The sequence below is a fragment of the Oreochromis niloticus genome, linkage group LG16 (assembly GCF_001858045.2).
Source record: "Oreochromis niloticus isolate F11D_XX linkage group LG16, O_niloticus_UMD_NMBU, whole genome shotgun sequence".
NCBI classification, from domain to species: domain Eukaryota; kingdom Metazoa; phylum Chordata; class Actinopteri; order Cichliformes; family Cichlidae; genus Oreochromis; species Oreochromis niloticus.
Window position 1 is genome coordinate 22,533,685 of NC_031987.2, and position 20,471 is coordinate 22,554,155.

The following is a 20,471-nucleotide window of genomic DNA, read 5'->3' on the forward strand; positions in this document are numbered from 1 at the left end:
GGGGAGGGGCGTGGGTGGAGAGGGGGCCCCCACAACTCCTGACCTCAGTAGTTTTCGCTGACCGCCCTGCTGATCCACCGCGCACTCAGAGCGGTCACAATTCCGTCTGCTGGCTCATTTCAGCAGGCAGAGACTCTAAATTCTCCTTATGTTCACTGTTTTCTTTTTTCTTTTCTTTTTTTTTTTTAAGTGGACTGACGATAAGCAGACTTATCTCCTCATAATTAGACCGGCTGCACTGCGCACACACCGACGCGCTCTGGAGCGGCGCTTTGTGTGTCTGCTGTGCGTGTGAGTAATAGCGCTTCCCCAGTGAATGCCTCCCTCTAGCCTATAACCCATTATGTGCAGTCGGGAGGCGGAGGCGAGGGCGAGGCAGGGCGCGGGAGGCAGCGGCACGCACGCTCCATTAGCGGACCCACTGCCGCGCCGCTCTGCCGGTAATTTGCGTAACGAGATTGGAGCGAGCCCCGTCGGTCGGCGCGGTCTCCCCGCGAGTACCAGCCTCTCTTCCCCTATCGTCGCACCGCTTTTTCCGGCCTTGTTTCCGATGCAGCCCGCAGCAGCAGCAGCTGCAGCAGGGGAGGAAAACAGACACACAGAGACCGGGGAATGTGTGTGCGGCGCTTTGACAAATGCGGTTTCCCCTCCGTGTTTTCTCCCCCACCCCTCCCCCCTGCGCCCGCACGCTCTCTCTCTCTCGGTGAAATCTCCCCACAGTTCCGTTTTGAGCTGATAACCAGGCGCCATCATGTGGACGAGCACGGCGTGATAAGATAAAAGAAACGGCCACCTGCGCCGTTAGCGAGTGTGCAGCGATGCGGGAAGAGCGAGCTTTTGAAAGGACTGGAAGAAGTGAAATTATTTATAGGATGAGATCACGTTTAATGGAAATTTACATTTTTATTCATGTATTTTTGGTTATTTTACTTTTGGGGGGTATTTTATTGTAACACTACATAGGTGCTTGTCGTCTATTTAGCCTACTTTTAACATGTTGTTACTTTTAATCTGATCTTTTCTCTCCTTCTCGTTTAAACCCCAACCCTATACACTGGTCAAATTATAAGCTATCTAGTGAATCAAATATGGATTAGATGTAATTTCCCAATTTAAAGTGAATATTTTTTAGTGAACTGAGTGGGGTTTTTTCGTGTTAGAAGAGGTCTTATGGCTACAATGCTGTGCAAAAGTCTTAAAAGTCAAAAGCAATAAAACCTAAAAAAAGACTTTCTTGTAATTTCTTTTTTGAAGTGGTCTTGAGGAAAAGTTGTTCTGAAGTTTTTCTTTTTTTCTGCTTTTTCACTCATTTCCAGTGCAGTCCTGCACCTGAGCGTTTTCAGAGGAATGTTTCTTTCCACTTAACACCGACCCATGACTCATTCAAGCTTAAAAAAGACACCTAATTCAAGGGATGAACCAGAACAAATTGTAAATCGTATCTTTAGGCATTTTGTTACAAGCAGCGTGTCACAAAACAAATACTTTGCTCCCATTTGTCTGAAAAATGTCAAAGTTAACACAGTGTGACAGGCATTAAATAGTATATTTGTACCAACAAAGAACTCTTAACCAAATATTCTGTATATTTGTGCATGGTGAGCTGTGAGTCCTCAAGATTTTTGAGGAAACTGGACAAGTGGAGGACAAGAAAAAAAAAGAAGTGACAGGCCTAAAAAAATATCTACAGCAGCCAATCGGCATCTGAAAGTCATGTCACACTAAAAAAAATCAGAAAAAGTCCAAAAAAACCTTAGAGATGCACCTGACTCTTCAGTTGTTCACTGAAGACTCATCAGAAACGGTGTCAATGGAAGAGTGGCTGTCAATGTATGTTGCCATTTTCCCAGCAGCATATAAATAAATGAGGGCTGGTTCAAAACTTTTGCACAGTACTGTAAATGAAACAAATTCCCAGTTACGTTTCTGTTGAAGCAAAAATGACCACAGCGCAAACAAAAGTGTTATTCTGTATATTTATTGATAATAAGACCACTGATGGTGACTTAGTCGATAGTAGACGGCATGGTGCAGTTCTTCTTTGGGTGTCTAGTGACCCCATGTGTAAGCAGGATGGTATTACAATTTAGTATTTACAGCACAATATCAGTTCAGAGAAAGGTAAAGTAAGTTTAAGGGTGCTGGAAAACATACATTCACTAAATAAATATACAGTTTCAAAAGCAACAAGCTTTGAAAAGCCACAACCAAATACTGACCAAAACCGAATAACAACAGGATCCACAGAGTCTAGACGCTCGCACTCTCTCGCTTACACGCACGCTCAAGGTTACAGAGATAGTCAGCTACAGAGGAACAAAGTCTCACACGCACACGCATACCGAAAGAGAGATAGAAAACCACTTGGTGAAAGTGTAAACTGAATGCCAACCGAACTCTAATAAATACACAGCTAAACTGCGCGTTACTCTCAACGAAACATCGGCCACAATTCTTTTTTTCAGTGCGGGGTCTTCCTATAAACTATTAAACAAATACAGCACAAAGTGTGGATTCAAAACTGTGACACAACATTTATACTGATTAGCATATTAGAATGAGAAACGGTATGTCATATAAATTACATTTCCGATACATATCTACAGCTGATGATGACGATGATTAAGCATGTTGCATGGCACCACACACAATACAGTAGATGAACACGTGTCTTCCTGCTAAATCTGACATCCTTTGCCGTAGCAGACCGCTGACGTTAGCTCAAACCAGCAGAAAACAATTCGCGACCCTAATGATTCAACATGACACTTGCAAGCTGTAAAGCGCTGCTCTGCGAGCTCTTAACCACTAGAACGAAGCAAAAAGTAAGATGGGTCTCTTTAAAGCTAAATTCTGCCAGTAATTTCTACATTTTCTACATATAATAACACAAACACGAGTACTAAAACATCACTAAAGTGTCAGTATGCGTCATATAAGTCCTTGTTTCCCCTTGCAGGCAACTTTCATCCTGTTTTCCATCTGTTCTCTATATCAGCAACACTCTAAATGCGCTTGCAGAGACTGTGTGAAAGTCTGGGCCTTTTTTTGTATTTAATTCATATTCAGGTTTACAAGTATGACCCTCAAAAAACCCCACATGTGGCCTTTGATTGCTCCTCAAAGGAAGCTGAAGCGCAGAAACCTTAACAATTACTGATTACTAGAGGTCTAATTCAGAGCCTGAAAAAACCCGGTCACACCGGTGTTGAAGCAAAATCAGTCAATTTAAATGAACTCGCAGTAGTGAAAAGATTTTTAGGTGATGTTTGCATGTTTTTCTGTTGTTGTTTTTTTTTATTTTAAACTGGATAGTCCAATTTCTTTAACATTTATCTATAACCCTCCTCTACCAACCAAAAAAAATGTAGATACAGTTATCAGACAGCATTCAATGGTATAATCTGTGTTTTGTAGAAACTGATTTGAGTTAGCATCTACACTAATCTAAGGAGCTTGGAAAGACAAGCGTCTGGACTTCTTTAAGTTTCCTTGAAGACGTTTCACCTCTCATCCGAGAAGCTTCTTCACTTTTACGAGCAACTAGTGGGGAGTCCTATGGGAGTGTCCCCCAAGAATGGACCCTCTCTATTGATCCTCTACCTAATCACACAGGCCAAGGTGTGAAAACAGGTGTGGGCCAAGGTTTCAGGTGAACCCACTGTGAAACCTAGCCCCACCCTATCATGTCAAAAGGCCCAGGATCTGAGCGGGCGTTAAGGCGTCTGGGAAGGGATCTCAAAGCTGCATTATAGATGGCAGACAGTTGGTGTCGTAAGCCACCACATCTGTTCAAAGATGGTCGTTCACATTGGAACTAAATGGCTTCTTTAAATCCTCTTTCCAACCGTCTGTCTTCTCTGTCCGACATGTGAACATTGGCATCCTCGAAAGAGTGCCCTTTGTCCTTTAGATGCAGAGATGCCATCTACACTAATATGCTAACTGACAATTGGTGTGACCAGGCCTTTTAGACTGACCTCAAAGGTGTGACTTGCTGAACGGACTGCATTTCATTCCATGTAAAACTAATGACAGACTGTAAAATGTGCGCAAAGTTGACCGTTATTTTGTAGTTTGGTATTCATATCCCACACTAAAGTTTCAAAATATCATTAAACCTGTGCCATTCATTTTTAAACTACGTAAATACATTATTTTAGACAAGAAAAATATATCATGCTTTGTCTTAAGGTTAAAAATAATCTTTCCCCTTCTTTTTCAGCTTCCTCACTTTTCATATAAACCTAAAACATCCTCCTCAGTGCATGTAATCAATTCACAAAGTGTCACAACCAAAGGAGTACACAAGGATGAGCGACAGCAAAGTCAAATGCAACAACTGAACCTATCTAGTAAAAGGATTGCTCTCAAGCGTTAGTAAAGTCATTTAGTACAAACATGTGCAGTGTTTTTTTAAGCATGCTGCAGCCAACTGAGAAGCCAAGTTTGAGCCCGCTCATCTACCCGAGACCAACACCGCTGTCCACTCAAGACAACTCTGGTCTACCTGCTTGCCGTGGGCCGTCCTGATCCGAGATATGTGCCGGTGAGCAACTTCTACATCGAGCCGCAATGGAACGTGTGGTATAGAAAGCTGTGGTGCAACTGCAGTGAGTCATGGAATGGTGCTTTACAGTAAGATACATTAAGATATTACATTAAGATCACAGGCAGAGAGACGGAGGGACGTAAATTCCAATTCGGATGTTGGGTAGAGTTTCAGGAATTTACTCTGGTCGTGTGTCAAGAGTCTTCGTCTCTAATTCTCTTCAACTCCCTCTCTGAAAGATAAAGTAGAGTTCACGCTGTAGAATAGAGAGAACAACATTTTTCTTTAAATTTATTTGGAGAGGTGATCTTTGGTTTTTAATGGCTCTTACCTGCCGCCTCACATCAGCTACACCATCTCATACTGATTGGCTGTGATGATCCTGGACAGACAGCAGGCCAGCAGCATGCCAATCAGCTGAAAGACAGAAAAATCGGCGCGTTGAGGATTTATTTATACACCAAACACCAAACACGCACGCCGTCACCTGCAAAAACCTCAACTCCTACCTGTGAGAACGCAATCCCAAACGTCACTCCTGCGATAATGGCCATGTTGGTCTCCATGAAAGAAGTGACCAACTCAAAGCAGCCCTGAAACACAGGGGGGAGGTTAGTCCGCAGAGGGTACGGGGACATGTTATATGAGCAAATCAGAGGCAAGAAGGGTATGTGGGAACGTATCTGAGGCAGGTGTTAGTATATGGAGAAGGCAGGGATTTGAAAAGGCACGTGAGGACGTCTGATGTAAACACAGCCACCTTCTAACCTGTGAGATTTATCGACTATCTGACAACAGATAGATGAGAAGGAGGAAAACTGAATACAAAAACTGACCTGGTGGTACACCTTGCTCGGGGCTACGGTCGCGTTGCGAAGGTCTTCTGGTTGGCAGTCAGAGGAGTTGAAGCAGCAGCTGGCAGGAATGCCATTTGAGGGATAATACACGCTCTCAAGCCAACTCGTGTAGTTATAAACGCCACAGCAACGCAGCTGAAGAGAGGCGGAAACGGAGAAAGATCAGAATTATCCACACTGAAGAAGTACATCTTTAACGACGAGTCAAAAATACAGTTTCCCACATCTTCTTATGTACATCAACCATTCACACCTACACCCACTTCAGTGTCACCAATTAACCTAGCAAGCAATTTTTGGATTGTGGGAGGAAGCCAGAATACCCACCCTGACACAGGAAGAACATACACACTGTGATGTTGTAAGACAACGGGTGTTAACCACCACACCACCACGCAGCGCAGTGTCATGTCGTTTTCAGCAAACGTTGCTTAAAAAGGAGTGAATTTAGCATTTGTTCAGCACCAGACTGACACACTTCAAACGCATGAGCCGTGTATGGCAGCTAAGCAACAGTGCCCATTGTTAGTAGTCTTATGCCTGATTTAGACACTTTGTAAATCTTTCTAGAAAGATTTATCGGTCTACAGGAAATGAATTTCTCACAGCATGACATCCACTAACTGGGGTGGCGACGGTTTGACCCTCGGTTCTTTGAAGCCACGCAAATGTGGGTTGTGCTGTAAAGGGCTTCGAGTCATGGATCTGATTATAATGTGATGTGGCTTTTTGTACACAAACAGTGCTTAAAAGACAATCTTTTCATTGGCTTTGTTGGCAATAAGAAAAATAAAACGTGTACTGACATCTGTGAACCTTCAGCTTTAGTCGCGTGTTTTGATTTTCTGCTGTTGGATTCATTAGCTGTTCATTCATTCTTTATTAGCTTATGCTAAGACTCTTTCTCATCCCATCTCTTGCTCCTTTCCTGCTCCAAACGCATCACATCAGCTTGCAGAGGGTGTTCTTTCCACAGTTAAATCAATCTGATTTTGCCACAGTCCCTATGTGCGAGCCAATCATTTCAGTCCTGTCAAGATTTTTTAAAACTCTTCCTTCCCCTGCTGCTGTCAGCTGTCATTGCAGTGTCAAATCGATGCAAGCCTCCTCCACCCTCTTTAACTCCACTGCCTGTGGGTCTCATGAGTAGTCCTACCCTACCCCCCAGAACTCCACAATCATCCTTAACCCTTTGCTCCACTGTCATAAGCATCTGTAGACTCCAACGGTGGCGGTGGAGAAAAATACCACTTTAAAGTGACGATGATTTATTTAATCTTGAGGATGAGGGCTCACCTTGTGCTGCAAGTTATCGACGGCACGGCTCGCCTCATCCTCGGCATTGTAGTGCTTCACCGCTTCAGTGTACGTTCTGCGGAAGGTTCCCTTGATCTGCGGGTTAGGGGGGATCGTAAGCACAGGCATTAACAGAGAAAGGCTGTTTACTGAGCTACAGTCTTAAAAAAAAAAAGAAAGAAAGAAAGAAAATTGCTACATGGTGATTTGCATACTGACCTCGTGGCGAAACACAAATCCAGAGATGCCCGCCACTAACTCAGCGAGGAAGACGAGTGACAGAAACATGGCATACTGCAGAGAGGGAAGGGAAGGAGGAGGGAGATTTGCATAGTTAGCGTGAAAACCCTCTGCTTTAGATGAATATCATTTGCCTATGGTTGTATTACTACACAACACACACACACACACACACACACTCCAACACATTTACTTGACTGTCATTAATGGAACAAAGTGCCCTGCAGCAACCCCTCTGTGGGATAGCGGTCAACCATTATTCCCTGTATAATGTGACCTGAAGCTAATTAATCAGCATCGACACCATTCACTGCAACGTAACACCCCCTCCACCCTCCCCCTCCTCCTCCAACAGCCTCTCACCAGCTTCAGCATCCATGGGCTTCCTCTGCAGGTGGCGAAGCAGCCAAACAGGCCGAAGACAATGATGACTGTCCCGGTGCCGATGAGGACGTACGGGGCGTTGGTGGAGTTGTCGGCTATCAGAGAGATGTACGGGCCCAACATCAGCTTCCCCCATACTCCCACCGCCAGCAGGATAGCTCCTGTTATCTAAAGGGTGGAGGTTGTGAGCGAGACAGATGTTAAACAGAGAAGCACGAAGAACAAAAATGAAAGTGCGGAGCAGGCCTTTATTGCTGCACCTCTGCGATATTACGGTTTACAAAAAGTTGTGTTTTAGCTCCACGGCGACAGGGAGGAGGAGGAAGGGGATCAATGCGGAACAAGAAAGGAGTGCAATTAGAGTAAGGAGGAGGAGACGGGAGACCGAAGACACAAATTTATCTGGAGTACAGGATGGCGATCACCTGCTTTACTCCTGCACAGACACACACACACAAACACACAGAGGAAGAGAGAAAAGGAAAGAGGACAAATCAAAGAAGCTCTTTGATCCGAGGCGAGACGCTTCCTCCTGTTGCGCCTCTCTTAGCATTTCAAATGAAGGCTACGGATAAAAGAGCGTGTTGTACGAGGCAGCTGAAGCGGCGTGTGTCTCAGCTGGGTATGTCTTGCTGGCATCAGAAAGAGAGCGGGGTATGGAACGGCTGCTGATGAGCTGACTCCAGCGAGGGCCAACTCATCATCCTAACCTCCTTTCTTCCAAGAGGAGGCTGTTCGCCGTCCTGCTGCCAAGGCCCTCTGACTGGAGGGGGAGCAGCCTGTACAAAATGTCTCTGTGCAGCCTGAAACCTTTAAAGCTAATGAGAGAAATACACTCGGCTCTCTGCAGTTCCCTCTTAGCTATTAGTCACTGATGCAGAAGCGAAACAGAAATGATTAACAGCGATACGGAAACAGGGGCTGCCTGTAAATTCAGTAAAGCCTCCGCAGGTTAATGGTGGTGTTAACAACGTTTACACTTTGCCCCCTTGGCAGGGTGCGCACACAATGCCTGGACAAAGGTCTTTCACCATGACTAATAGCCAGCCTGTGCTTTGACTGAGCTGCTTTGTTCTGACTTGTTTGTTTGCAGGTTTTGAACAAACCTTAGGTGTCCTTTTGACCTGTAGCTTCAGAATATAATAATAAAATGCAGTTGCGGAGTAAAATGGCTCAACGTAATTGTTGCTCATGCAAAAATGCGCTTATGAATTTTCCTATCAGCGTCATGGCACGCCCAGACAATGAGGTCAGCTACGGCCTACGGAGAGGCAAAACACTTTAACTGAACTAGCGCTGTATCTTCAAAATCCTTGTTTGAGGCTGTAAAAATAATTTGCATGAGTGATTCATCCATTAACCCCCGGGACAGACTGCCGACCTGTCCAGGGTGTACCCCGCCTCTCGCACCGTGACAGCTGGGATAGACTCCACCCATCTACGACCCTGAATTGGATAAGTGTGAGAAAATGGACGGCTGAATGGTTCTATCCATTTATTGTTCGATGCATATACTGAAAATAAGGGGGAAACAAATCAGTCCAAGTCGAAATACTTCAATTCTGCTTTGTTTTGTTTTTTTAACAATAGCTTAAACCTATAGAAATACACTTCATTAAGACTGTTATGACTTTCATTCTACTCTACATGATTTGCATGTAATGTGCATCATGTAAATGCAGGATATTCATAAGTTTTTGCATTTATTCACATTCACACTACAGCGTTTGGTCTGACTATGACTATTTCAGCACTTTACTCCGTGCATGCACGTAAGTTGACTTGCGCTGTCTTTAAATCATTTGCACTGTAACAACACACAAAGTGCTACAAATTGACATATTGTAACTTTAAAGTTGATCTCAGTACAAACATGGGGCAAGAACTGATGAATGATTAATTCAGTTTCTCGCTCTGTTTTGGTCTCTATCAAATAGCTGTCTTGTTATCTGCTCTACAATATTAACCACTGAGCTGCATAATTTATCTGACCCCAGTTTGATGGCGAGCATGTAGTGAAATGTAGCTCAATCACAGCTTTTTTGGCTGATACCACTCTCACAGATTTGGAAAGAAGGTTGTTGAAAGCAGTGAGACTAAACCAAACTGTTAAAGTCACAGATTATGAAAACAAAACAGAAAGCTAAAAGACGCTAAAGAGCTGCAGAATCTCTGTGGCTTCATCACTCCAACTCATATTATATGCACTCATCCAATTATTAGTAATAGAGTAATGCTGATTATATGTATAATCAGTTGCAAGTAGGCAAGGAAAAAGACTTTTGGAACCAGAAGCCTTCTGGTTTCCATCTGTGTGTGCTTATAGTTCTATTGAACGATTATGTTTGAGCAGGCTTGCAGGTAAACAGTCCATGTGGAGAGCAAAAGCAGGGTGGCATTTGGCAACTATGATCTTTTTTTTTGAAACACCTTAAAACAGAAATCTTTTACAGTCATTTAATCTTGACTAAATAATTAAATTAAACAGATTTTTAGGTAACTTTCTGTGACATATGCATGGCTGTCTCTCGCTCTTATGGACTTGAATGGAACACGCTACAAATGAGAGACTTTAGAGCAGGGATGTGAACTCATTTTCAATCGTACAGCCCACTTTGACCTTAAGTGGGGTGGACAAGTGAAACTCCCACTTTTTGTCAATGTAAAGACGTTTAGCTACGCATTTAGGTATCTTATTGTAAGATAAAGAAGTGCAATTCCAACAGCACATGTCAGTTTGTTTACATGATAAATGTGTGAGATTACAGAAAAAGTTCTGGTAACTCACTATCCAGTTTTGTCAATTTTTGTTTTGTTTTTCTTGATTGATGAACATTTTCTTCTTCTTTTTCTTAGCAGAAATTTCTATAATAGACAGTGATAAACAGTCATTCAACTGTTTATCTATTACTTAGCTGCTTTGGTGTGTTATGAATGACTGTGGTTGAGGTCTTTATCAGAAGAAGAAGCTGTAAAACCTATTAAAAAACATTTAAAGTAGAAAAATTTATGTTCTCCATCCAGCGGACCAGATTGGAGTCTTTGCATGGCCGATTCAGGGCCCCGGGCCGTACGTTTGACACGCTTGCTTCAGACCATCAGCAAAAAATGATCGATTCGCCTACCTCTGTAATGCGATAATAATCGACGCAATTACATTTCTGTTGAGAGACTGTTTTCGGACAGTTTACAGATGGACGCTTCAAATTAAATAATTGACAAAGAAATGCACTTCATCACTTCACTGATGCAAAAATCATTTTAAAAATCCAATAGTGCCATAAAGCAGCTGTGGACAGTGATTTGCAACATTACCCCCTGAAAGCCAATACAGTGGAGAGAACATTTCTGGTTCATAAAATTTATTTTTTCCCCCTCCGCACTCTCTATTTAAATCTATACTGGAAAACCAGAGGACACTGAAAGTATTCAGATAACACAATGTGATATAAAGAAAGATATACGGGCTTTGACATGTGCAAGAAGAAAAAAAAAAGAATTTTTAAGAGGCTCCACAGACGCAAAAGTTTAAACACTATGACTAAATGGGACAGGTCTGCTATTATACTGTCATTTCACTCAACCCCCTTGTACAAAGTGTTGGCTAAATTGATGCAACTTAACATATGTAAGCAAGCTGTTTTTTTCAGTTCCCTGCTCAGCTGAATTGAAGGACTGCGGGCTGATGATTAGATTCTTTAGTAATGATAGTTACTCTTTCTATTAACAGTGAATCTAATAGCCAGAGCAGACTGTCATTCCGGAGAACAGTCCTCTTGATGACGATCTACTCACTGTTTATGGCCTACGCCATCAGCGACAAAATGTCTCTCCTCAAAAGAGCCGCTGCTGCTGCATACCAATAAATGATCATCTTGTCACTGCTAAAGTGCTAATTTTAAAGTCAACTGGGAAATCAAGTCCGAGAATCATCTCGACTTCACTTCTGCTGCTGAATTTCAAACACCTCTGCCTCCTCCTCCTTCTCCTCCATGGAACCCCCCCCCCTCCCCCCGGGCGTTTTGTTTGAAATTCAATGCCCGACTGGCCACCCTGGTTCCAGCACAGAGTTTAAAACAGGTCACCCTCCTCCCTCCTCCTCCTCCTCCCTTCATCGGCCTCATAAAGAAACAGAAGGTGCAATGACAAAATATGCTGGCGAGGACGCCATACAGACTCCACCACCTGCTCTGCGTTCCCCAGCCCAGTACGTGCACACCCATGCATGTGTGTGTGTGTGTCTCTGAAGTATGGTGATACAGTTCTTCCCACTTATGACATTATTTGCCACGAGAAACCCATAGAAACGTTTCTCCTGCTCTAAATGTGATGCCAACGCTCTCTCCGAGCTCTGCCCTAAGGGGCTGAGGACACCCAGTGAGCTGCGAGACTCTTCTGCACTTTTGGCGCACGAAGCATGAAACCTGAAGCTGTTGATGTAAGGGAGTGCTAAAAGACCATCCAATCCAGACTAAATATAAAAGTTCACAGGCGTGACACTGGTGCATGTCTACAATGTGGGAAGACACACAGCACAACTCTTCTATTCAAGAGTTTTTCGACTACAGATCCTAACTCGAAGGGCTGATTTCAGCTTTAACGACGTTCTACAAAGTTAGGGTTAATTCAGTTAGGATTTATTCAGGTTTTGCTCAAAGGAAAGTATTGAAGCCTTTATATTTTTTTAGCTTTCTAGGGTGAATGTTCAGGGTGAGTGCAGAGGGGAGCTTTTAGATCATTTCCTCCTGGCTAGATCTGGCTGCTACCAAAAAGACAGACAGGAATAAGTCTGTAATGCACAATTATGGCTAAAAAAAATCAGTCACACAGTACTGTGTTCAGTGCTGCCTTGTGTTTATACTGTTCCCTGCGTGATCATATTTGAAGAATGGGCTGATAATCAAAAGGTAAACAGAGGCAAATCCAAAGCACTGCAAATCAAACAGAGATAGCATTTCACTCCTCACTTCACGGATTAATCGCAAACTAATTTATCTCAAAATTTGGTTTTAGCGATTCCTTGAGTGATCTGCCGTTTCAAATCCTCAGGAAAAGTAGTATAAGGAGCGTTAAATACAACTGAGCAGAATCTAATTTTTTGTATTATTTTCAAATCTGAAAAAGAATTTGCTGCTTAACACCCGAGTAAAAAAAGGGCTGGCAGAAATATTGATTGTGCACTACAAATTTAAGGCTTTTGTAGCGCTGTGTTGGTTTGCATAATTTGTATTTGCGCTTTCATTATTAAGCGTGTAAAATATTCAAACAAAAGAAGGTGGGCCGTGCACAGGGGGAGGATGTCTGCACAAAGAAACGTGCAAATTGCTAAAATATAGGACTTAACAAAAACATATGACACTTTATAAAGATGTCAAGTAAACATGATGGACATTTTTCATCATTTATGTATATATATATATATATATATATGTATCTTACATACTAAATGATTGATCAAGAAAAAAGTAATGATCATAAAATAGCTTATAAATTCCACAGATATAGTACTCTGCAAAAGTCTTAAGCCACCTCTCATTCCTTTATAATATGCTAGGAAAATGGGAAAAACAGCAGGAGTAGTGATGTTTGTTTGAAACATGTATGTTTGAAACATGCTCAAACATACATGGAAATACAGAATATAAGTTTGTACAGCTCTAACAAGCTTGAATTTCAATATTTGGTATGACCACCTTTATGCCTGACCTCTCTTAGATAGGTTTTCTTGTTATTTGTTGTTCAGGCCCGGGCTCTGGGGAGGCCCATCCATGACAAGATCTCTAACACCACTAGCTAAAATGCCACCCCAAACCATGACAGAGCCTCCACCGTGTTTTACAGATGGCTGTAGACACTCATTGTTTTGTACATATTGTCCATGATCTTAACCAAAAATTTCACATTTTTATTTATTGTTCTATAAGATGTGTTGCCACTGATTTTTAGTCTAGTTCCTGATAGCCTTTTAGGCATTTTTCATGGATTCATTAATAAATGAAGGGTAATAAATTGTAATAATTTGTAAAAAAATTACTTTTAACAAAGTGAGTTAGGTGTCTTTTATTATAGTTGAATGACTCATTGGTAATTATTTTGTGGCTTAACAAACAAAAATATTCCTCTGAAAATGGTCAGGTGCACGGGCTGGCAGCCAGTGTCCAATGACAAACTTTGAAAGACCTTCAGGAAGTCATCTTTTAAAAAATGACAAGAAGGTCTGGCTGCTCAGAACAAAAAATATAAAGAAATAAGAGATGGCTCAAGACTTTTGCACAGCACTGTATCATACAACACAACACCACAAACCCAAAGCACAACCCTAAAATTACAACTCTTCTGCATAGCCAGCAACTGAAATTGGAAAAATAAAAAAAGCTAAAACAATTATCTAGTCGATATATTATTGACTGATATATATTGAAACACATTTGAATGATATTTTAATATAAATTAAATATCATTCTGATTCTTGTTTTGTCTTCTTCGGTGGGAGGATTTAATCAATTTCCCTCCTTATGTTATAATAAACTGAATATTTTGAGTTTATGGACTGTTGGGCAGACAAAAAATCCCCTTTTTCTAAGTGTTTGCTACATGAAACAATAATTTGGAGTAACTGCTTATTGCATCACCGCTTTCAGCAAAGTGCTGGATATTTACATCCTTTCACAACCACAACAAAACAAGGAGTCAACAAAACTAATAAGCAGTGTCACATTTAAAGTTAGCAGGTATTTACTGCTAACAGGACTGCTGTATTTCAATATGACACTGCCACTGTGTATTTACAATCCACTATTTCAGATAAAAATACTATCCTGTTGACAACACCGCACTTATATTTGTTATACAGCTCTACAGATTATGATTTAAAAGCTGAAAAAGCGCATATAAAACACACACAACAGTTTTTATGTGGTAAGTTAAACCACACAAATCTACATTTAAATGAGTGAAACTAGTTCTGCTGCTGCGAACAGCAATATTGAAATACAGCAATAATTATGAAGTAGCGGTAAAACAATGTGAGGCTGATAGAGCTTACAGACCTTTTACTTTTCTAAGCTCATGTTTGCCCTGCAGTGGAGTATTTCACAGCACTACATAATGTGCGAGGAAGGCTAGAATGCCATAATATGTCATCACAAGCAAGACTCCTACATTGTAAAAAATAGGGATAAGGAAAAGAATCGATACAGCATAGTACAGAGACACTAAATAAATAAAATAATTAAACCTTTCTGCAAGCAGTCGCAGTCTGACTCAGACTGACTGCATTTAATCTCAAATTGCTGTCTAATTTATAAATGCAGTCTGAAGGACTCTTTATCAATTAGTGCAATTTGAACAGAAAGGTTGGTGAGCACAAATGTAATAGTTAAATGTGAGTTTATGTCTATGCAGACAGCAACGGATGTGTGATTTTTGATCATTTATCACCGGTGAAAGCTGTGTTATCAGAAACAGATTGGATCTAATTGCTAACTTGAGCCCCTGATGCTGTCTTACAACAACATTTATTCCAGGTTTTAGTCAGAGTGTTGACAATATCATTTTGAAGACAAAAAAAAGAAGTGAGATAATGTTATCTTATTGGATAAAACAGATCCAGAGTGTTTAACTCTGAGGACCTTATTTGCGATCATAAAATCGCAATAATTAATATCATAAACCATGAATTAACCCTTAGTTATCCTCTAACGGACTTATGCTGCTGGGGATTTCCATGATGCACTGAGTGTTTGTCTTTCTCTCACCAAGTGTTTATGCACCACTCTGCAATTAATTATGAGATATTATTAATCTCTGGCTATCTTCCACAGCACGTCTTCTGTCTTGTCTCCCTACCATCACCCCCAACCGGTCGTGGCAGACGGCTGCTCCACCCTGAGGCTGGTTATGGTGGAGGGTTTCTTCTTGTTAAAAGGGAGTTTTTCCTTCCCACTGTTGCCAAATCTCTTGCTCACAGGGGGGCGTCTGATTGTTGGGGGTTTCCCTGTATTACTGTAGGTCCTTTACCTTTACATAAATAAAATTAACATCACAAAATGTTAAAAATACATTTTTAAAAATCGCAATACGGTAGAAGAGTGAAGTGTTGTGACGATATATGGCGGGGTGTCTGGTGAGTCCCACCTTTAGTACTAAGTAATTAGTACATAATGCACTCGTTTTAAATTTGATGCCTTCACGCATTAATATGAATCAGCTAATCGCACTGATTTATCCATATTTTTGGTAGTTTTTTCATTATGTAACCTTTCAGTCTGGAGCGCAACAGAGTAGCATCATGTGCACTTGTTTCTGACGATGAAGTAAAAATAAATTCCACCACTGAGGCTACACCGAGGGTGCAAGGGCCCTTTAAGAATCTATACCAGCGACCCCGAAATCTATAGTATGTGGCCGGGGAAAATGGGCTCTAACCGGGGCCTCACTGCACAGACCAGGCCCTTAACGCCGGAGTTAAACCATCGCAGTGATGTTAACATCATCCACCTCGCTAACTGATACCAACCATGATGCTATATGTGATATAAGCTACGCACTGACGCCCAGCAGCCAAAACGGGCTGTGTGTAACCTTAACCCCCGTTACATAGCCCGCGAGTAGATAACAAATGTCCTACAGACGCCGAAATAGGCGGTTTTATTTCACCTGTGTGGATTATTATCAAAATTGAGCGTTTATTCAAACGATGGCATGGATCCGTCGATGATGCTGGCACTGTCCACTCCTTCATCACGCACAACAAAAACAGAGCAGCGGCGGATTGAGATGGACTGACATCTTCCTCCGCAGGGTATTTCTTTTGTGTATAAATGAGGATAGAAAAAGGCTACCTACCCAAAATACGAACGAGTAGACGATGAGGAGAGTTTTAAGGCAGGTGATGACCGGTTTGGTCTCCATTGTGGATCTACGCTGGACCCGCTGTGGTAAAAATTAACGGGAGCGGAAAAAAACAGAAACGTCTCCTGCGAGCTGTCGCGTTGCGCCCCTGCTCTGATGCAGCCGCACGGCGTCACTAGACCTGCTCACAGCTCTCACATCATGATCACTGCTCCTTTTTCATTTAGCATCAAACAGCAGCATCGATTACTGCATGAGGCCAACAGTTTTTAATAATGCTGAATTTCTTCAGTGGCGGAAGAAAAATATAGATCCTCGGTGGTGACTCCAGTAAAAGCCTCTAAAACTGAGTGAAAATAACAAATATTCCATTACGAGTCAAAATTTACACTCTAAATGTTATTCAGGTAAAGTGAGTACCATGCATTGGTGTGTTGTTAAGTTTTGCTGCTGTCTCTAATTTTTATGGAGAGACAGAATATTTACCAAAAAATCAAGAAAAAAAGAAACCACATTATACAAAGGTTAGAAATTGATTTGTATTTAATCCCCGAGCAAAACATGACTTAGTACTTGGTGGAAAAACTCTTGTTGCTAAGTACAGTAGTAAGATGTTTATTGTAGTAGTTGATCACCAAGTTTGCACATGTCTCAGTAGGGATTTTGGCTCACTCCTCCTTAAGGAAACTCTAAATCCATTAGGTTTCTTGGCTGCTGCTTGGCAACTTCAAGCTTCAGCCCCCTCCACAGATTTTCTGTAGGATTGTGATCTGGAGACTGGAGATAGTGCTTCTAACCAGTCCTCTTTCTCTTGCTGGAAGAACCATGACCCATCTTTAGTGTTCTGGATGAAGGAAGGGAGTTTTTGTCCAATATTTTATGGTACATGGCCCCATCCACTGTGATGGGGACCCTGTACCCTTAACAGAAAAAATAGCCCCAAAGTCCCAAACACAGCAGGCCCATTTGATGCCTAAGAGATTGATTTTAGTTTCATCTGACCACAACACTTTCTCCCAAGCCTTGTCTAAATCACTCAGCTGTTCACTGGAAACCTTGCGGTTGCTAGAAGATTTCAATCCATTATGCTTGTAGTGCGTTACCAATGGTGTTCCTGGGGACTGTGGTTCCAGCTACCTTCAGATCATTAACAAACTCCTCCAGTGTAGTTTTCAGGTGATCTGGCACTCTTTTAATAAGGCAAGATTTACTCTAGACCAAGCGAGATTGATAGTTTTAGATCTCTTCCATTTCCAAATAATCACACCAATAGTTGTTACCTTCTCACCAAGTTTCTTGATGATGGTCCTGTAGCAAATTCGGGCCTTGCACAGCTCTACAATCCTGTCACTAACATCCTTTGACAGCTCTTTGGCCATGCTCGTGGTGGTGGAGAGATTGGAAGGGAAAAATGAGATAGAATAAGACAAGTACAAAAGTACTCATGTTTTGCACTCAAAAGTGCAAAATTTCCTAGAAGCTTAAATAAAAAATGTTGGTATATTGTAATTACAACTGAAAATGTAAAAGTTCCTAGAAACCTTAGATTTTTAGTTTTTCCAAATTGTCTGTGGGGCTTTAACAGCAGTAGAAGCCCCCACTGCATAACAAATACTAAATGGTATGTTACCTGAGGTGAAGAAGCTCAGTGGGTCACTCAAAGCTACAAGGCTATTAGAAAGGGATTCCAAGTCCACAAGACCACTGCGCATTCCTTCATAAAGAAGTTCAAGAGCACTCCAACTATGTCAAGGTTGTAATCCTAAAGTGTCCCCAGCCTTGGCCCAAAAAGGTTGTGCAAGTCAGCTGTAATCCAAGAATGATCATGAAGGCCATCTTGGAGAACTTGTCAGCCTGAACCAGAAAGAGACTGCAGTGCACCTGTTTAGTTTTTGGAAAGCAGCGCTTAGAGTAGGGTGAAGCTTTCTAGTCATCCAGTTTGTGATCTGGCAAAACAAAACTTGAGCTGTTTGGCCACATGGTAGCAGTCTTTAGGAAAGGAATGGATGCAATTCAATTTTGCTTCCTGTGGTACAGGCACAGGATCACGAAAAGTGTGGGCTAGATCCTTGATCCTTGATGAGAACATAAAACAATCGGCCTCTTATTTGGGTTTACGCTGTAACTGTATCCCTGACACAAGGCCAAAGCTATCCAGAAATAGTTCACTAATAATCATGTGAAGGTTCTTGAGTGGCCTATGCTGAAAAAGGAATGGCCTAAGATACTGAAAGACACATGAGGTACCATGTACCATGAGGTTTTGATCACACATCCATTACCATCTGGAAAAGCATCTAATTGGCAATAGCTTCATTTTTCAGCAACACACTGCCAATGAAAAGCATCCCTTGGATAGAAAAGCACACAGTGGAACACTATCAGCCATGGATTGGTCTCCTCAGACCCTGGATTTCAACATTATTGAAGCAGAAAACCCAAAAAAAGGCAGGCAACACCCAAAGAAGAGCTTTGAATGTCCTTCAAGAAGCCTGGAGAACTATTCCTATAGACTCCTATAGGAGCTTGCTTCAATGAGTTCAACAGTGTCCTAAAAATAAAGGTGGTCACACCAAATATTGTACAAACTGATCTTGCTTTATGTTCTTTACTTCCATGTATGTCTGCACATGTTTCAAAACACTTTACCAACTGCCAATTTTTCTGGCAAAATATAATAACGTGAGACATGTCTCAAGATTCTTACACAGTACTATATATAGTTTGGAAATATTGGAAAAAACGACTTTTGTGTAATCATATATTAAACAGATACCTTCAGTGAGCTCTCCAGCTGCATGGGTACAGTCCTTTCAGATAAATATAGATGCACCCGGTTAACTGGCAAGCAAGTGAATGCTTCTAAAATTTCCATATACAACAGTTTGAAAACCTTTACAGAGTTATGTATTGTTGTAAAGAAGATATGTCATATCATGCAAAAATAAATAGCAATGTTGGCACAATGCAGATAAATCGCAGCAAAAAATGTCTGGCACAACTTCACCTACTTCCAAGGTGCATGGAGCGGATGAAAGAATTCACAATGTAGGAACTCCAGCAACACTTAAGGGAAGATGGCTTGCAGAAACAAGCAGAAACGCGTTGGCACAATGCAGATAAAATGTGGGATTTAGACTCTAATATAACATATACTATACGGTCATCCCACCTTTAAGATAGGGACCCAAGACTACTGTCGAGATTTTAGTACCTGATTAGTTTAGAAAATTATGTTTTGTTTTGTTGTTTTTTGGATAAAATGACACCGCTTCTTCATTTCTGTGTGAAACTGTTTCATAATTAGTTTGTGCTTGTGGCAAAAAACATGTTTTGTGAGGTCACTCAAAAGTCTAGTCAAGGCCATCCTTGCACTTTTGTGAAGGTTTTTATCTCGAGGTTGTCAGAGTGTTGTTGTCAGAGTGCAGAGGCACAGTAATCTCCTTTTTCTTTCCGTTTGACCAGTCTTTTCTAATTACCTTCCAGTACAGATCAGGGGTTGGAAAATTGGAGCATACAGACGGCGCTTGACAATAAATCCACCTGCAATAAAATCTGTTTAACATTTATCAGAGAACAAACAGTCAAGGCTAGGACTGCGCTTTGTATCAATTTGTGTGATGTCTGAATAAAAGACATTTCAGACATCAAATGCACATCTGTTGACCTAGAAAAATCTATTAGCGCCTGAGCACTACACAGAAAAAAAGAAGAACAAAAGCCAGCATCTTAGAAAATCTTACCGCTGACACAAATCGTACGGGGGTCATAGTGTATTAAGTTAAGTAAACAGGCTGATGTACCATCTCTAACCAAATACACAGACAAATCTACACTTTGCTGCGTAAATGTTAACACCACACCTGCTGCAGTCATGCCTTTTTAAGCTGCACAGGAGCTTCACAGAGTTTTACAAAGACACCTCAACTTTTGGGATTCTGAATTAAATAGCACGTTTGAGCGCTCAATAGAAACCTGGATCTATGTCTAAATTATTCAGCAGCAGAAACACCGCTCCTGCTGTCAAGAACCTACAGTTTTATGTCACGTGCCAGTTCATGTAACACGTTAAATGTTTCATAAAAAAATTGTTTTTAAGCCTATTATAAAGACCATAAAGGTGCCACGCGGATGCATCTGTTTGACATGCAAGCACGGTAACTATTACACCATCTACAGATGCTTTATTCATGCTGGGTTACAGCTCATTAAAGTTCATTCTTGGCTCAAATGCCAACAGATCCATCTCTGTTCAGCCAAGTGTGATGCAGCTTTTTCAGGAGGAAGAA

The 20,471-nt window shown here is 41.5% G+C and overlaps 1 protein-coding gene across 1 annotated transcript; it reads right to left on the reverse strand.

Annotated features, from left to right (window-relative positions):
• Positions 1 to 1,962: 1,962 nt before the first annotated feature.
• tspan7 (tetraspanin 7) lies at positions 1,963 to 16,356 on the reverse strand. Its single transcript, XM_003451605.4, has 8 exons — positions 16,177 to 16,356; positions 7,309 to 7,497; positions 6,925 to 6,999; positions 6,706 to 6,801; positions 5,389 to 5,544; positions 5,062 to 5,145; positions 4,884 to 4,969; positions 1,963 to 4,784 (listed from the first exon to the last, which is right to left on the reverse strand). The coding sequence occupies exons 1-7, from the start codon at positions 16,240 to 16,242 to the stop codon at positions 4,901 to 4,903; spliced, it is 735 nt and encodes a 244-aa protein (XP_003451653.1). The 5' UTR covers positions 16,243 to 16,356; the 3' UTR covers positions 1,963 to 4,784; positions 4,884 to 4,900.
• Positions 16,357 to 20,471: the final 4,115 nt, after the last annotated feature.

Excerpts from the sequence above, each read along its gene's own strand:
- tspan7 (XM_003451605.4), bottom strand. The coding sequence starts at position 16,242 with ATGGAGACCAAACCGGTCATCACCTGCCTTAAAACTCTCCTCATCGTC. Across the intron at positions 7,000-7,308 it reads GCCCATGGATGCTGAAGCTG|TATGCCATGTTTCTGTCACT; the intron begins GTGAGAGGCTGT and ends CCCTCTCTGCAG. Across the intron at positions 6,802-6,924 it reads GATTTGTGTTTCGCCACGAG|ATCAAGGGAACCTTCCGCAG; the intron begins GTCAGTATGCAA and ends CCTAACCCGCAG.